Below are 17131 nucleotides of genomic sequence, written 5' to 3'. Positions count from 1 at the left end.
GGTGGTGAGCAGTTGACAGCTCCGCCTCTCTCTTCACCCGAATGTCCAAGACATGGGGTCGCAAGTCCGATGACATGACCACAAAGTCACTCATCGAACTGTGACCTAGGGTGTCCTGGTGCCAAGTGTACATGTGGACACCCTCAAGCCTGAACATGGTGTTTATTATGGACAATCCATGATGAGCACAGAAGTCCAGTCACAGAACACCACTTGGGTTCTGATTGGCCGTTCTTCCCAATTGACCCCTCCGTAGAAATTGCATCATCCGCGTCGCTGACCAATCACAGGCCAGAGATCTGCATAAACTACGCCCCATTTTGGCATCCGCCGTTACCTCAGACGATGTTCAATTCGTACCCTTTCCAAAACCGAGGACCCAGTACGAAAAATGTCTTAGATGGATCAAACTTTGTGGAAGACGGCATGATCAATTGAATCCATCTAAAATCAACCGGAACAGAAGACCGAGTACGAAAAATGTCTTCGATGGATCAAACTTTGTGGAAGATCGTATGATCAACTGAATCCATCTAAAATCAACCGGAACAGATATGTTTGCACGAAGGTAAGCCCTATATTTGATTTTCAATACATGTCTCATATAAATGAATTAGCAGTTCTTCGCTTGCATAATATAGCTAAGTGTGAATGATTGTCACACTTGATCTGTGTTGAGCGATATTTTCCGATGATCTGACTGCAAAAACGTGTCTCTGTTCGGCGGCTCCCGAGCTAAGCTAAACCGGACTAGCGAGTCCTAAAAGACGTGCACCGAGACACCAAGACTGAAGGAAGGATGTTTGAGGACACTATAAAGTAGTGACTCGGTCGGGACTTACGTAGGTTCGGCACTAATTCAAGAATAATTATTGAGGGGAGCGCATGACGTTACACAAAGAAAACGAGAGAAACAACTCGTAAATCAACCCTCGCTTTCTTCTTTTCCTTCATACGGGGGTTCACAAACGGCTATACAGATACACATACAAATTCTGCACACAAGTGTGATATGTAACACGAAAATAGGAAACTGTCAATGATGAATTCGTCTTTGGGTTATAATATATTATATTATGTGGCTTCTCGGTCTTCCTCTGACTCCGGAAAGATCTCACGCTAATATCAATGGTTTCTCCGTCGATATGCATGTAAATACCATTGAAATACCCCTCGCTGAAATACTTGAAGCCCTGCTGTCTGCTTTTCAAGGATATTTCACTATTCGCTAAGAATGCGAGTGAGAAATCAGCTGGTAAATCGGACAATTTCGCTCTAGTCTTTTCTTCCTGCGCCGCCATATTTGCTAATTGTTTGTCTGAGATTAGCACACGTGGGTGACGTAACTTCAGGAGGCGTGGTTAAGTGCCCTGTACGGAGGGGTCAATTACGCCCATCCAGGTCTCACCGCCATTGCCCATGTAGGCATTGAAATCCCCCAGCAGAATGATGGAGTCCCCAGAGGTAGCACTCTCCAGCGCTCCCCCTAAGGACTCCAAAACGGACATCTGGACAAGGGAAACCTGAATCCATTATTTTTATTCGTCATAGGGGTTTATGGAGCCGTACTTTGTCTGGTCCCTCACCTAGAACTTGTTTGCCAAGGGTGACCCTACAAGCAACTTAGCTCCTAGGACCATGGGAACGCACAAACTCCTACACTACGATAAGATGACGGCTCGAGGAGTGAAAAAAAAAATAATAATTAAAATAATACGACATAATATCCATCCATTTTCTGAGTTATCCTCACAAGGGTTGCAGCAGTGCTGGAGCCTATCCCAGCTATCATCGGGCAGGAGGCACAATTAATGTATGTTTTTCAGAAACCTGATTGCACAGAGAAAATCCATACAGGCACAGGGAGAACATGCAAACTCCATGCAGGTGGGGCGGGGATTTGAAGCCTAGTCCTCAGAACTGTGAAGACAAGGCTCCAACCAGTTGCTCCACCATTGCGCCTACTACATAATATACAGGACATCATTAATTTTCTTCAGTAAGCGTCAACATATACCAAACCAAAACGACAAAAATTGAGATAAGTACATTCAAATTGACGCTGATTTATGAACTAAACCATCTTTTGGCTCTTGCTTTGCTGTGTGAACCCAGTCAAGCTGAGCCACTTTGCGCAGCATTACACGATTCCAACCCAAGGTATTCTACAATTAAAAAAAATGGTGACGAACATATAAGATATTATTTGTGTATTGGATTCAAATGTTCTTGCCTTAGGTGGTGTTTTCATTTTTTTTTTTTATTACACCGCCCGCGGCGAAATAAAAACAAACAATTAAAAAAAACTGCCTGTAGAATGTGTTACCAAACGTGTTATTTAAGGAGTTGGTTGAGTACGCCCAGTTGCACTAGTTATTGTTGGCCCTTTGAGTCCACTCTTAACAATGCGAAGTTGTCGTGTAGTGTGTGTTGCTGACCTGCTTGACGATACTCTTCAACAGCCCTCGCGTGGAAGTTGCCGGTTTCTAATGTGCTCTGTAGTGCTATGATAACACTAAGCTCAGAAACCAACCCGCTCGCGTGTGGAGTGACTCATTTGGTTATCTATCTGGATCGCTGATATGTTTTGCTTGCAAGTGAAGCCCCACCTCCCCCCAGCGTGCTATGGAAGCCGAGTAGACCTGTACAAACTTTGAGTTTCTGTGGAAAATGTCATTCACAATTAATGTCAAAACCGGGAAACACTCACAAATCACACCTGTGCATTATGTTTATATATTTATTAAATGTTACTTGGTAACAGTTTACACACACCTTATAAAAACGTGTTCTGCTCTTCGTTTGGAGTTCAATTTTGGCACACCCGCACCCAATTTGGGTTGCAATGTCGAGATATGACTGCTGTATCACGCCCTTTTCGGACATTATATAAAAGGTATTGTTTTAATGTGTCAAAGGTTCGACCGTTCTTTTTGTATATTTAGTACATCTGTCGATTTTGCTAGCCGTTTACTGCTGGTCTATTATACAGTATAAGCACCTGGTGCCATTCGCACCGCGAGGGATCGGCGATCGGTGCTACACTTTAAACTCTCAGATCTATGTATTTCCAGATTAAGTTAAACGCTTTTTAAAATAACCTTAGGTTGTCATGAAATGTTTGCTTCTGGAGAACTATCAGTGAGGCCAGAAAGATTCTACTGTACAGTACTACAGCGTTGCTGGAAACACAACAGAAATAGAACTCGCTTTTCTTAGCTCGAAAAGCACACTGCGGAGAATGAATGGAGCGCACCCAATAATTGGGTTTACGGAAGTTATGACCTGTCTGACCGCTTGGGTGCAACTGATGGAATGACAAGGTAAATGAAATTTAAAATAGAGGTCTCGAAGACGTTATTGTCATTTCAGATTAATTTTAACGTTTGCCAGTCGTCACTGACAGTTGGGTTGTTCGGTTGGTGTGGGTCATCAACGTGGGTTCGGTTCTCACTCGGTGAAGCTCTGATTGAGTATGAACGCAAGTCTGACTGGCGACCTATTTCGAAGGGCAATTGCATAATCTCTGGTTTTTGTATCTATATCTTGACCCTAGACATGCTTGGGCGCTTTGCTTGTTTTGCAGCCTCTCGTCGGTGATACACTTTAAAGTGTAATTGCCTACCCATGGGGGTTACGTCCCTTGTACGCCGCGAATAACAAAAATCGTGAAATAATGAATTCCGGGTTATTTTCCCTATGTATGATACGTACCTCATTTTTGCAACCGTAAGATGCACTTAAAAGTCTTGAATTTTGTCCAAAAGGGGCAGCATACCTTATTTGTACAATTGTTGTGTGACTTGTCCAGTGAAGTACACTTGAACACACTTATCATGTACAGTAACACATGTTTTACCATGTATGTAAGCAACTATATTATGGCACTCACAGTGAGGAACAATTGCGTTTCACATCTGTAAGCAGAAGAAGCTTACATTGCCAAGGTCATTATTATGTTATACACACAGTGTCACATCAAAACTAAAATTATTACACCACAGCAAACAGAATAGCATAACTAGTAAGCATACAGATGCTGGCATGCATGCTAGCAGTGCAACCAATCTGTTTAAATGTACTTTGTTGGATAAGTCACACAACAGTTGCAAATGTTGGAAATCAGTGTGCTCATAAGGTGCACCACATGCTAAGGCACCATGAAAAATACCCCCCCCCCCGTCTATTTATAAGATTATTTCAAATTAGTTAATTCAAATTATGGTTGTGGAGCGATCATTTCATTTCAGGGAGGATTTATCCTTCTCAATCACAAATTTAAAATTACTTTATAAATACCGGTACCAAATTAATTGCAATAATAAATCTCAAATTAAATTTGAGACCTGTATGACCATGAAAATACGGTAAATTAATTTTTTTTTTTTAAAAACATCTGGAAAGCCAAATCCTCGTATATGTGTGGCTACGAATCATGAACCATGAATGGGCAAGAGTTCACCGTGTAGAGATGGTGCGTCACTGTTTACAACGCCATATTGCCGGTCAAACAGAGCTGCACGGCAGTGCAGGAGTGGCTTAACTAGAGCAGATTTTTCACAATGCCCGAGACCTGTTGTAGTGTTGGTTGTCAGAATAGACGAGAATACAATCTAAAAAGACCAGAAAAGATCGATGGATATTAGCAATTAAACTGGATGGATGGTGCTCAACGAGATACAATGCCTGTGTAGCGATCATTTCATTTCAGGGAGGATTCATCCTTCTCAATCACAAATTATCAAGAAGTAATGATAATGCCAGGTTGACTAATTTGAGAACAATTTGTATTTTTTTAAAAAAACTCGCTGTCCTAATTTTTTTTCCAATCATAGTTTGGTATTTGTATTGACAAAATCTTAAGTGGGTCCATCACTATGTGGGATTTATTCCTGATTGAGAACATATCAAGGGAGATTGTATATTTTAACTGGGCCTGTGTCTAGCCTTATGCAACAAAGCATTAGCAACAAAGTATTTGTATACGTCCAGACTTTTATACGCTTTCAAACTCTTCTTTGGAAATCTCAACGATTTATTCACCAGATGCATGTGCATATCCGGTTGTCAAGACAGTATCGGACAAAACTCTGGGTGTCGTGCTATCAGACATATTTTTGTTTCGTCTCAAAGGAATTAACTTTCAACAATGCTTTGTTTGACCACCAGTATGGCGGCATGAATAAAAATCATGTGATTTTGTGACATAGGCACATTCCCTCTATACACAAACTTATAGAATCAGATAGTACAGCATCTTAATTACCACTGTCCCCACAATTGCAAAAATCAACTTCTGGTTGCTTTTACTGGACAGTACTTCAATTCCTCAAAGTTTAAAGCCCAAGTGTCATTCCTATAAACATTCTAAAATAGATATTGTAATGAAAAATACATACAACATTATTCACTTCAATGTCCATACGAAAAAATAAATGTGAACGGGGAGCGAGTCATCCATGCGCAAAGTTGCAGAAGTGTCATTCTATGATATCCAAGTGGTCGCCATATTGGCTGCATCCTCCATCTGTGACGTCACCCGGACCTTCGCCAATGAAAACACGCAGTGCACCCTAACTATAGACGAACACGTGCCTTCTGACACGGAAGCTCTTTTCAAAAAGGACAACACCACACAACCGAGTGAAGTTACCGGGGAAATATTACAATATTGTTTCGAGCCCTAATGGCAAATATTACACGATTGTTTCGAGCCATATTCAGATGATATGCGATCATGGCCAAACCGCATCCCCGTCCGATCCACTTCCACGGCGGCTCATCGCAGCCGGCCCGTTTGGCTTATGATGGAGCCAAGCCGTACTGCTTTAGGGGGTGTTCAGAGACGCCGCAGTAGGATGAACAACACAGTCAGCCGGGGCGCTTTACTGGACGCACGGAGCTGGGTGACGCATTCTCGGCTGGGTTCTTCAGAGCCACCCCCGTCCGCAAAGCCCGACGCGCAGCCTTTGCAAAGCTGTGACCGCCGAACGCAGCACCTCAGAAGGTGTGGCAGATTTTCGGCGCCGTGGTTGCATATAATGGAGCTGAGGCGTGCTGCTTTTAGAGGGTTGTTCACAGCCACCGCAGTACGCGATGAACACGATCAAGCCGGGGCGTATTACTGCACGCATGAGGCTGAGTTGAGACATTGTTGGCTGGGCTCTTCAGATTCGCTGCCGTCAGCGCAGCAGCCCGACGCCGTCCGATGCGCACATCGATATATTTCATACGCGGATCTTTTGTTACGTTATGAGAGACCGATTATGTGGTCCGCGCCAAACTAATATTTTTTGAGGAGCTGAATACACACCTACCTGTGATTTGGAACCCACAAAGCTCTCGTCCTCTGCACCCGTGCAATCCATTTTTCAAAACGAACCGGGTCTCTTTCAAACTTATCTCCCGAGTGTTCAAGCAATGTCCAGCAATGCAATGAGCCGGCATTTTGGCGAACACGAAAGAACAACGAGCTACCTTCCCGGAGGTAAAACTAATGGAAACAAACGAGTCCACTTGGGGGCGCTGCTGTCCTTTACGTCACTTTCTGCTTCTTCTCGGAAACAAATCCCTTGAGAGGATTTTCATGGCGGGAGTTACATAAAGCTGTATACGTCAAAATCATGTTTTGTGGTGAAAAAACGCATGGGCCCATATTGGCTGACGTTTTTTCATTAATATCATACTAAAAATCATCCATTTCATGACACTTGACCTTTAATGGAAAGAGGACCATTTATTTGAGAAAGCCGTGGGCTGTGGAAATGCATCACGCCATTTGTTCACACAAGACTCGTGTGCTCTTTCTTTCTTTCTTTCTTTCTTCTTTCTTTCTTTCTTTCTTTCTTTCTTTCTTGACAGAAGATGAGAGTTCCCACCATCAAACTGCAGCAGCTCACCATATTCAGTACCTTGCTGACTGGAGGAGGGATTAGCACCATGTACTACCTGATCCAGAGTGAGTACAAAATTTTAGAAGTGGATGTGGGGGTTACGTCTTTTATACCTATACTTATACAATCAAAAAAAAATATACAGTAACTGAAACCTCAATTCTGTTTCAAATCACAAAAGAGAAACTTTCAAATTCAGAGTACCACAAATTGGCCCTGGAGAAGTTGGAAGGATGTGCGCTTGCCATGGACAGTTTGGGAGCTCCACCTTTAAAAATTCACAACATCCATCTACACGACAGAGACAATCGTATAGATCAGCGAACAGCACAGGTACTGTATTTAAAAGGCTGAATGGTGATATTTTGCGATCAGATTACAGCTTCTTATAACCCATGGGCAATATGATGCAAGCCTCATTGAAAAGTAGACTTTTACCCATTTTTCAGTGAACACAATAAAAATATTCAGGAATGTGTTGGTTGAACATGATTGAATTCTTGTTCATTGATTTATTCCAAAATGTAGCTTAACTAGACTATAATTGGTCTATACTTAGTTTTCCAACAAAAAATTTACAGATAGAAATAAATATCTAGACGTGCACATGAACAAATTCCAGATACAGACTCTTCTTCCTCTTTTCATTTTGACTTGTCCCGTTAGGGGTTGCCACAGCGTATGATTTTTTCCATGTAAGCCTATCCCCTGCATCTTCTTCTGCCCTCATTTCTTACCTCACAACAACCATCAACCTTCTCTTTGGTCTTACTCTCGCTCTTTTGCCTGGCAGCTCCATCGTCATTACCCCTCGACCAAAAAACTTACTCTCTTGCATGTGGACATGTCCAAACCATCAAAGTCTTTTTGAACCTTGTCTCCAAAACACCTAACTTTGCCTGTCCCTCGAATGAGCTCATTTCTAATTCTATCCAACCTGCTCACTCCTAGAGACAACCTCAACATCTTCATTTCTGCCACCTCCAGCTCTGCTTCCTGTAGTCTCTTATGTGGCACTGTCTATAATCCGAATATCATGGCTGGCCTCAGCGCTGTTTTATAAACTTTGCCCTTCATCTTAGCAGAGACTCTTCTGTCAGATAACACACCAGACACCTTCCGCCAGCTGTTCCAACCTGTTTGGACCCATTTCTTCACTTCCTTACCACACTCACCATGGCTCTGGATTGTTGACCCCAAGTATTTGAAGTCCTCCACCCTCCCTATCTACTCTCCCTGTAGCCTCACTCTTCCCCCTCCCATCCCTTTCATTCACACACATATATTCTATTTTACTTTGGCTAATTTTCATTCCTCTACTTTCCAGTGCATGCCTCCATATTTCTAATTGTTCCTACACCTGCTCCCTGCTTTCACTGCAGATCACATTGTCAGTCACTGTGATTTGACAGGTGCAAACATGCCCGCTGGCCATCGCACTCGCAATTCTGCACAGTCGAATATGAAAAATCACGTGCGTAAAATTTGTTACGAGTAGAAATCCAAATATATTGAAAGACGTCGCTTATTTTGTGTAGTCTTGACCAATGTTCCCTCAAAGCTGCACCACTGATCCAGCACAGTGAACCATAGCCTTATGTCTTTTTTTTTTTTTTAACACGGAAACACACAGCCGAGCTGCTGCTCAGCCTTCTTCTACTTCCTAGTTTTCCAGACACCGCCTCCCTCTGCTCCTAAAGCGGTACACTCATAATTACAAACAGAACACACACCTGCAACTTTATATTTGCGGGCATGGTTGGTGGACCACACCCGTAACTTTATATCTGCAGGCATGACTGACCATACCTGTACATTTTTCAAATGTGAGTGACTGCAATGTCATCTGCGAACATCATTGTCGAAGGGGATTCCAGTCCAGTAACCTCATCTGAAAGCCTATACATTACCACAGCAAAAAGGAAGGGGGCTCAGAGCTGATCCCTGATGCAGTCCCACCTCTACCTTAAATTCTTCGGTCAACCTTATGGCACGTCTCACCACTGTTTTGCTGCCCTCATACATGTCCTACACTATTCTAACATATTTCACCGCCACACCAGACTTACACATGCAGTAGCACAGTTCCTCCCTGGATATTCTGTCATAGGCTTTCTCTAGATCCACAAAGACACAATGTACAGTGAAGAAAATAAATATTTGAACACCCTGCTACATTGCAGGTTCTCCCACTTAGAAATCATGGAGGGGTCTGAAATTTTCATTGTGCATGTCCACTGTGAGAGAGATAATCTAAAAAGAAAAAAAGAAAAATCCAGAAATCACAAATGTATGTTTTTTTTTTAAACGATTTTTTTTTTTAGATGATGCAGCTGCAAATAACAATCTGAACATTTGAGAAAACCAATGTTAATATTTGGGATAGGAGCCTTTGTTTGGAATTACAGAGGTCAAACATTTCCTGTAGTTGTTCACCAGGTTTGCACACACTGCAGGAGGGATTTTGGCCCCTCCTCCACACAGATCTTCTCTAGATCAGACAGGTTTCTGGTCTTTCGCTGAGAAACGCGGAGTTTCAGCTCCCTCCAAAGATTTTAGATTGTGTTTAGGTGTGGAGACTGGTTAGGCCACGCCAGAACCTTGATATGCTTCTTACGGAGCCACTCCTTGGTTTTCCTGGCTGTGTGCTTCGGGTCATTGTCATGTTGAAAAGACCCAGCCACGACCCATCTTCAATGCTCTGACTGAGGGAAAGAGGTTGTTCCCCAAAATCTCACACTACATGGTCGCGGTCATCATTTCCTTAATACAGTGCAGTCGTCCTGTCCTATGTGCAGAAAAACACCCCCAAAGCATGATGCTCCCACACCCATGCTTCACAGTAGGGATGGTGTTCTTGGGATGGAACTCATCATTTGTCTTCCTCCAAACACGGTTCGTGGAATTATGACCAAAAACTTCCATTTTGGTCTCATCTGACCGCAAAACCTTCTCCCATCACTCCTCTGTATCATCCAAATGGTCATTGGCAAACTTAAGACGGACCTTGACATGTGCTGGTTTAAGCAGGGGAACCTTCCGACACATGCGTGATATCAAACCATGACATATTAGTGTATTACCAACTGTCACCTTGGAAACGGTTGTCCCAGCTCTTTATAGTTTATTGACCAAGTCCAGTCGTGTAGTCCTGGGCTGATTCCTCACCTTTCTCAGGATCATTGAGACCCCACGAGGTGATATCTTGCCCTCATGTTTAGCTTCTTCTATTTTCTAATGATTGCTCCAACAGTGGACCTTTTTTCACCAAGATGCTTGGCAATTTTTCTGTAACCCTTTCCAGCTGTGTGGAGTTGTGCAATTTTGTCTCTGGTGTCTTTGGACAGCTCTTTGGTCTTGGCCATGTTATAAGTTTGAATCTTACTGATTGTATGGGATAGATAGGTGTCGTTATGGAGCGAACGACCCCACACAGGTGCATCTGATTCAGGGTAATACATGGAGTGGAGGTGGACAGAATTCTAGCTGATAGACAGGTGTTCCTCTTCTTCTTTTCCTTTCGGATTGTCCTATTAAGGGTCGCCAGAGCGTGTCATCTTTTTCCATCTTAGCGTATCTCCTGCATCTTCCTCTCTAACCCCAACTGCCGTCATGTCTTCCCTCACCACATCCATAAGCCTTCTATTTGGTCTTCCTCTCGCTCTTTTGCCTGGCAGCTCCATACTCAGCACCCTTCTACCAATATACTCACTCTCTCGCCTCTGAACATGTCCAAACCATCGGAGTCTGCTCTCTCGAATCTTGTCTCCAAAACATCCAATTTTGGCTGTCCCTCTAATGAGCTCATTTCTAATCATATCCAACCTCCTCACTCCAAGCGAGTACCTCAACATCTTCATTTCTGCTACCTCCAGTTCTGCTTCCTGTTGTTTCTTCAGTGCCACCGTCTCTAATCCGTACATCATGGCCGGCCTCACCACTGTTTTGTAAACTTTGCCCTTCATCCTAGCAGAGACTCTTCTGTCACATAACACACCAGACACCTTCCGCCAGCTGTTCCAACCTGCTTGGACCTGTTTCTTCACTTCCTTACCACACTCACCACTGCTTTGGATTGTTGACTCTAAATATTTGAAGTCCTCCACCCTCACTATCTCTTCTCCCTGTAGCCTCACTCTTCCCCCTCCACTTTTCTCATTCACGCACATATATTCTGTTTTACTTCGGCTAATCTTCATTCCTCTCCTTTCCAGTGCATGACTCCATCTTTCTAATTGTTCCTCTGCATGCTCCCTGCTTTCACTGCATATCACAATATCATCTGCGAACATCATGGTCCAAGGGGATTCCAGTCTAACCTTATCTGTCAGCCTATCCATTACCACTGCAAACAGGAAGGGGCTCAGAGCTGATCCCTGATGCAGGTCCACCTCCACCTTAAATTCTTTTGTCACACCTAAGGCACAGCTCACCATTGTCCTGCGGCCATCGTACATGTCCTCTACTATTTTAACATACTTCTCTGCCACACCAGACTTACACATGCAGTACCACAGTTCCTCTCTTGGTACTCTGTCTTAGGCTTTCTCTAGATCCACAGACACAATGTAGCTCCTTCTGACCTTCTCTGTACTTTTCCACTAGCATCCTCAAGCCATATAATGCATCTGTGGTAGTCTTTCTAGGCATGAAACCATACTATTGCTCGCAGATACTTACTTCTGTCCTGTGTCTAGCCTCCACTACTCTTTCACATAACTTCATTATGTGGCCCATCAACTTAATTCTTCTATAGTTCCGACAGCTCTGTATATCGCCTTTTTTCTTAAAAATGGGAATGAGCACACTTTTCCTCCATTCTTCAGGGATCTTCTCACCCGCTCGTATTCTGTTGAATAAGTCGGTCAAAAACTCCGCAGTCACCTCTCCAAATTGCTTACATACCTCCACAGGTATGTCATCGGAACCAACTGCCTTTCCATTTTTCATCTTCCTTAGTGCCTTTTTAATTTCCCCCTTACTAATCATTGCCACATCCTTCCCACTCACACCTCTTCTACTCTTCCTTCTCTCTCATTTTCTTTGTTCACCAACTTAGTATTCTAGTACTGCCTTACTTGGTGCACATCCCTCCCATCTCTGTCTCTATCTGGCCAACCTAGAGATGTCCTATGCCTCTTGTTTAGCCTTCGCCACCTCTACCTTTGCTCTACGTTGCTTCTCAATGTATTCCTTTCGCCTCAGTCTTCTTAGTGTCCCACTTCTTCTTCTTTGCTCATGTGTTTCCTTGTATGACTTCCTGTATTTTGGGGTTCCACCACAAACTCTCCTTCTCCCCTTTCCTACCAGAAGACACACTAAATACTCTCCTGCCTTTCTCTCTAATCACCTTGGCTGTAGTCATCCTAACCTCTTCCAGGAGCTCCTCCTGTGGCACCTCTTTCCAAAAAGCCGCAAAACATTCTTCCTTTCTTAGCTTCCGCCATATGGTCCTCCACTCTACCATCTTCTACCATCTTCTGAACCTTACTCCCCACCACTGGAGTTATCCTACACACCACCATCCTATGCTGTCGAGCTCTACTCTCCCCTACCACTACCTTACAGTCAGTAACCTCCTTAGGATTACATCGTTTGCGCAAAATGTAATCAACCAGCGTGCTTCTTCCTCCGCTCTTGTAGGTCACCTTATGTTCCTGCCTCTTCTGGGAAAAAAAGTGTTCACTCCTGTCATTTCCATCCTTTTTGCAAAGTCCACCACCATCTGTCCCTCAAAGTTCCTTTCCTAGATGCCGTACTTACCCATCACTTCTTCATCGCCCCTGTTTCATGGCTTCCTTCGAATATATCAGCTTGCCTTTGTGTTCAATTAACCAAGGCCAGAGCTCACACTGTCAATTTGTAATTTGAGAATAGATCATCATTATTTCAGAATTCATACTTTTTCTAACTTTTTTATTTTGTTTTTCACCAAACTTTTTTGACGTAAAATATACCGGTATGCGCTGACTCAATAAAAGTTGCGAAACACTGCAATAGAAAATATTTAATAACTTTGAACGGTAAAGTGAATTTTTTCTCACAAAGCAATTAAGAGAGCTATTATGTTGGAAACTGAGAGGAACAAAAAAAACAAAAACAAGAATAAATATGAAGCAGATTTGACTCCGTGAGAGGAGTTAATTTTTTGTATGATTATGGTAATTAATGGAAAACATTGCTCCCTAACTCTGTTTAAAAGATGTTTTTAAAAAAGAGATTACATAATATATATAAATCAGGTAATGGGGACGAAAGCATTGTGTGTGCGTGTGCGCCTGTGCGCATGTGTTTGTGTAGGTGGGTGTGTGTGCGCGCGTATGCATGGATGCATGTGTGTGCCTATGTGTTTCCGGACAACAAGCGCTAAAAAAGTGTTACATGAGGAGAACACCACAACATTTGCGGTAACTCAAGATGAGAGTGAAAGAGAAACTGAAATGGTGGGTGACGGAGACGTTCTGAGGCTCTTCAAGTCCAATACTGAAGAAGATGACTGACGAGTGCTTTGAGGTAACAAGAGGAGGGCGAATAAAAACAATGACCTATCTATTATGTTTGAGCCATTTTGTTACAGTCAGTGTTTGGAAACAAGCTATGTAAGTAAACATTTGCAAAGTCTTTCTGTATGAATATCTAATTTCACAACGTTCCAGTATGTACAATCGATATCCACGGCAGTGTATGGGACACAGGGTGGGTGTGGCTTATTAACCGTTGCACTCTGTTGTCTGAAAATATGTTTCAATGGATATATGATAAACACACGAGTAGAAAATAACTATGATGATGATCAAGGAGTGAGCAATCTTTCCTTAAATGTTGTGGGTTATGTGTAATTCAGTTATGAAAAGCTTAATTACAATTTGAATAGACCTATTTTCAGATACTTAGACTATACTGTACTGTATACGATTACATTCCTACTTTGTCATTATAAGTCTGCATAATCCGAGAATATACAATGTACTATTTGCACTCTAATTATCACTGCTGTTGTACAAGTCAATTCTATACTCAGAATTAGGGGTAGAAACTGATTTTTGTTTTTTGTTTTGTTTTCACTTTTTCTGGCTCCTATTGACCATTTCATATTCTGTACTGCTTATCCTCACTAGGATCGTGGGTATGCTGGAGCCTATCCCAGCCATCTTTGGTTCAGAAGCAGGGTATAGGCTGAACTGGTCATCACCCAATTGTAGGGCAACTTAATAGCTTATGAGTGTTTTAATGGTTTTTCAGGTAAAGATTCCTCTTACTGGATCAAGAACTGGTGGCTATTTATACACGTCTTCCATCAGAGACCCAGACACCAACAGGTATTTACTCTCTGTTCCACTAGAGTACTTTTAAAGTATTGTAAAATTACGTTTGTATATAAAATTTACATTGTGCAAGGCAGCATTATGTCGTGCATTTGATACACAAATTAACTCAAAGTAGTTTACACAGCTAAGCACATATTAAAAGACAGTTTTCTAAATTGACAAAAGTAGCATATTATATTTATATACCTATTTATACAGGGTGTCCCAAAAAATGTATACACACTTTAAATAATTGTAAACTTGATGTTTATTGTAGTTCAGATATTTTTTTAACGTGTAAAAGAATTTACAAATATCATTATTTAAAGTGTGTATACATTTTTTGGGACACCCTGTATACGCTGTATATCCATCCATCCTTTTTCTTAGCTGCTTATCCTCTAGCTGGAGCCTATCCCAGCTGTCAACGGCAGGAAGGAGGGTAATATATGATATATAATTTAATACTGTTTTCTAATTTATATTCATATTATATTATACATTTATAATATTGTATGTATTATATTTATAAGGTTTTACAATTAAAGATTGAACTAAATACCTTTTTGTCTCAAATATGGAAAGTACAAATACTGCTTGCATATTTTAAACATTCTGGTACCCACATAAACATACATGCCCCCCTACTTTGTGGTTTTTCACTTTTTGTGGGTGGTTCTGTTCCCAATTAACCGCGAGAAATGAGACATTACTGTTTGTATATTATTTTTACTTTCTGCCTGGCTTTAAATGCTTGTTGTAAATGTCTGTCTCCATTTTCGATATTTGGTGTTCACGGCTTTTGTAGTTAAGTTATTGTCACTTGACACTTCCTGAATTGGAGTACTTTTGGTTTATTTTGGTGAAGCAAGTTCAGTTTGTATTAGTCCTAGTTTTGCATCCTTGGCTATGTGTCATTTCTAATTTGGGTTGATTAGTAATTATATTTAAGCCCTGTTTTTCCACTCTTCCCTTTTTTGAGTCGTCACCTTATTATGGTGGCGGGGTTTGTGTGTCCCAGTGATCCTGGGAGCAAAGTTGTCTTGGGTTCATGCTCCTTGTACAGTCACCCATGGCAAATAAGTCCTAGGTGAGGGACCAGACAAAGCATGGCTAAAGAAACCCTTATGATGAGTAGAAATTAATAGATCTAGGTTTCCCTTGGCCGAACGCGGGTCACCGGGCTCCCTCTGGAGCCAGGCTTGGAGGTGGGGCTTGAAGGCAAGCACCTGGTGGCTGGGCCTGCACCCATGGGGGTCGGCCGGGCACAGCCCAAAAGGATAACGTGGGCCCCCCTTCCCATGGGCTCACCATCTGTACGAAGGCCCATAGGGGTCAGGCGCAATGTGAGCTGGGTGGTGGTTGGAGGCAGGGACCTTGAGCTAGCTCTAAGAACATGGAATGGCACCTCTCAGTCATTAAATTCTCGTTGTTGGGACACACCCTCACACCTTGCTAGTTCAATCAGTATTATTATTCGTAATATATACTGTAGTCTATCTTTAAAATGCTCCCTTTGTACAATTATCATTGGTCTGTCATGTTCAATCGCAGTTGTGTAAGGGAACTCTGTATAATCTTAACATAATATGGGGCATTGCCGCACTCTCCCTGCTCTAGATCCTAGAAGACTCTGTATCTTTGCACAACTGTGACTGTGAAAAAGAATAGTTTCCAATTAATTGAATGCCTCCTGTTCTTTGTTCTTGTTAGTTTGCTTGTTCTTCTTCTCAGTACTCAACACAAATGTCGTATCAGGGCAGCACTGACTCCCGGAGACAAATTCCTTGTGTGTTGTTACATAATTGGCCATTAAATCAGATTCTGATTCTGATTGGGCTCACCTCCACACATTGGTTGGGCTATGGTACCAGACCTCTTGAAAGGGAATGGACACTTTTCCACTCTGGAGTTGCCCAAGGTGAGAGGTGCCAGGCAAGTGTGGGTGTATCAGTTCAGAGTACCCACCCTTTTTGGAGTCCTTAGAGAGGGTGCTGGAGCGCTCACCTGCTGGGGACTCCCATCATTATGCTGGGGAACTTCAATGCTCACGTCGGCAATGACAATGAGACCTGGAAGGGCGTGATTGGGAGGCCCGGAATGTTGTGGGGCTGTCGTGGTTGACATGTCTCTGCAACATTGCGTGGACATCAAAGACAGTGCCTCTGGATAGGCAGAATAGGGTGGTGGTCCACCTTTTTAAGAAGGGTGACCGGAGGGTTTTTAACAACTACAGGGGGATCACAATCCTCAACCTCCCTGGTATTCAGGGGTGCTTCCAATGGGAAGTCAAAGATCAGATTCAGGAGAAGTAATGTGATTTTCGTCGTGGCCTTGGAACAGTGGACCACCTCTACACTTTCGTCAGGGTCCTCGAGGCTACCTGTGAGTTTGCCCAACCAGTCTTCATGTGTTTTGTGGACTTGGGGGTGGTGTTCAACCATGTCCCTCAGAGAGTCCTGTGGGTGGCTTTTCGGGAAAATTACATGGTATGGTATGACCGGTGTCAAGAGTTTTGTCTGCATTGCCAGAGGTAAATCACACTCATTTCAGGTGAGAGTTGGACTACGCCAAAGCTGCCTTCTAAGACTGTCTCAGTCGGATTCCTTTCGGGTGAGGGTTGGTCTCTGCCAAAATTGTCCTTTGTCCCTAATTCTGATAACTTCGATGGACAGAATCTCTAGGCACAGCCGAGGTGTAGAGGGGGTCCAGTTTGGTGGCCTCATTATTACATCACTGCTTTTTCCAGATGATGTTGTTCTGTTGGCTTCATCAAGCCATGATCTCCATCTCTCAGTGGAGTGGTTCGTAGCTGAGAGTGATAGGGCTGGGATGAGAATCAGCATCTCCAAATCTGAGACCATGGTCCTCAGTCGGAAAAGGGTGGCTTGACGTCTCCAGGTTAGGGATGAGATCCTGGCCAAAGTGGAG

The 17131-nt window shown here is 42.8% G+C and overlaps 2 protein-coding genes across 6 annotated transcripts in view; one reads left to right on the top strand and one right to left on the bottom strand.

Annotated features, from left to right (window-relative positions):
• Positions 1–2629, bottom strand: part of blvra (biliverdin reductase A) — a 34430-nt gene extending 31801 nt beyond the window's left edge. For 2 of the 3 annotated variants that reach the window (XM_061839658.1, XM_061839659.1), the window contains exon 1: positions 2439–2629. The gene's annotated coding sequence lies outside the window, so the exon portion shown is untranslated. The remainder of the gene's footprint in view (positions 1–2438) is intronic. The other variant, XM_061839661.1, reaches the window with a different exon arrangement.
• Positions 2630–2777: 148 nt separating this feature from the next.
• Positions 2778–17131, top strand: part of LOC133511472 (C-C chemokine receptor type 3-like) — a 33462-nt gene continuing 19108 nt past the window's right edge. Inside the window, exons 1-4 of one of the 3 annotated variants that reach the window (XM_061840425.1) lie at positions 2778–2896; positions 6862–6958; positions 7093–7226; positions 14136–14212. In XM_061840425.1, coding sequence (XP_061696409.1) covers positions 6865–6958; positions 7093–7226; positions 14136–14212 — 305 coding nt within the window. In that variant the 5' untranslated portion in view covers positions 2778–2896; positions 6862–6864. Of the gene's footprint in view, positions 2897–2936; positions 3324–6861; positions 6959–7074; positions 7227–14135; positions 14213–17131 lie in introns of those variants that run through there. The other 2 variants (XM_061840424.1, XM_061840423.1) reach the window with 2 other exon arrangements.

This window comes from Syngnathoides biaculeatus, chromosome 13 (genome assembly GCF_019802595.1).
Source record: "Syngnathoides biaculeatus isolate LvHL_M chromosome 13, ASM1980259v1, whole genome shotgun sequence".
NCBI classification, from domain to species: domain Eukaryota; kingdom Metazoa; phylum Chordata; class Actinopteri; order Syngnathiformes; family Syngnathidae; genus Syngnathoides; species Syngnathoides biaculeatus.
Note: the sequence above shows the minus strand (reverse complement) of the source record. Positions and strands in the feature narration are given on the sequence as shown.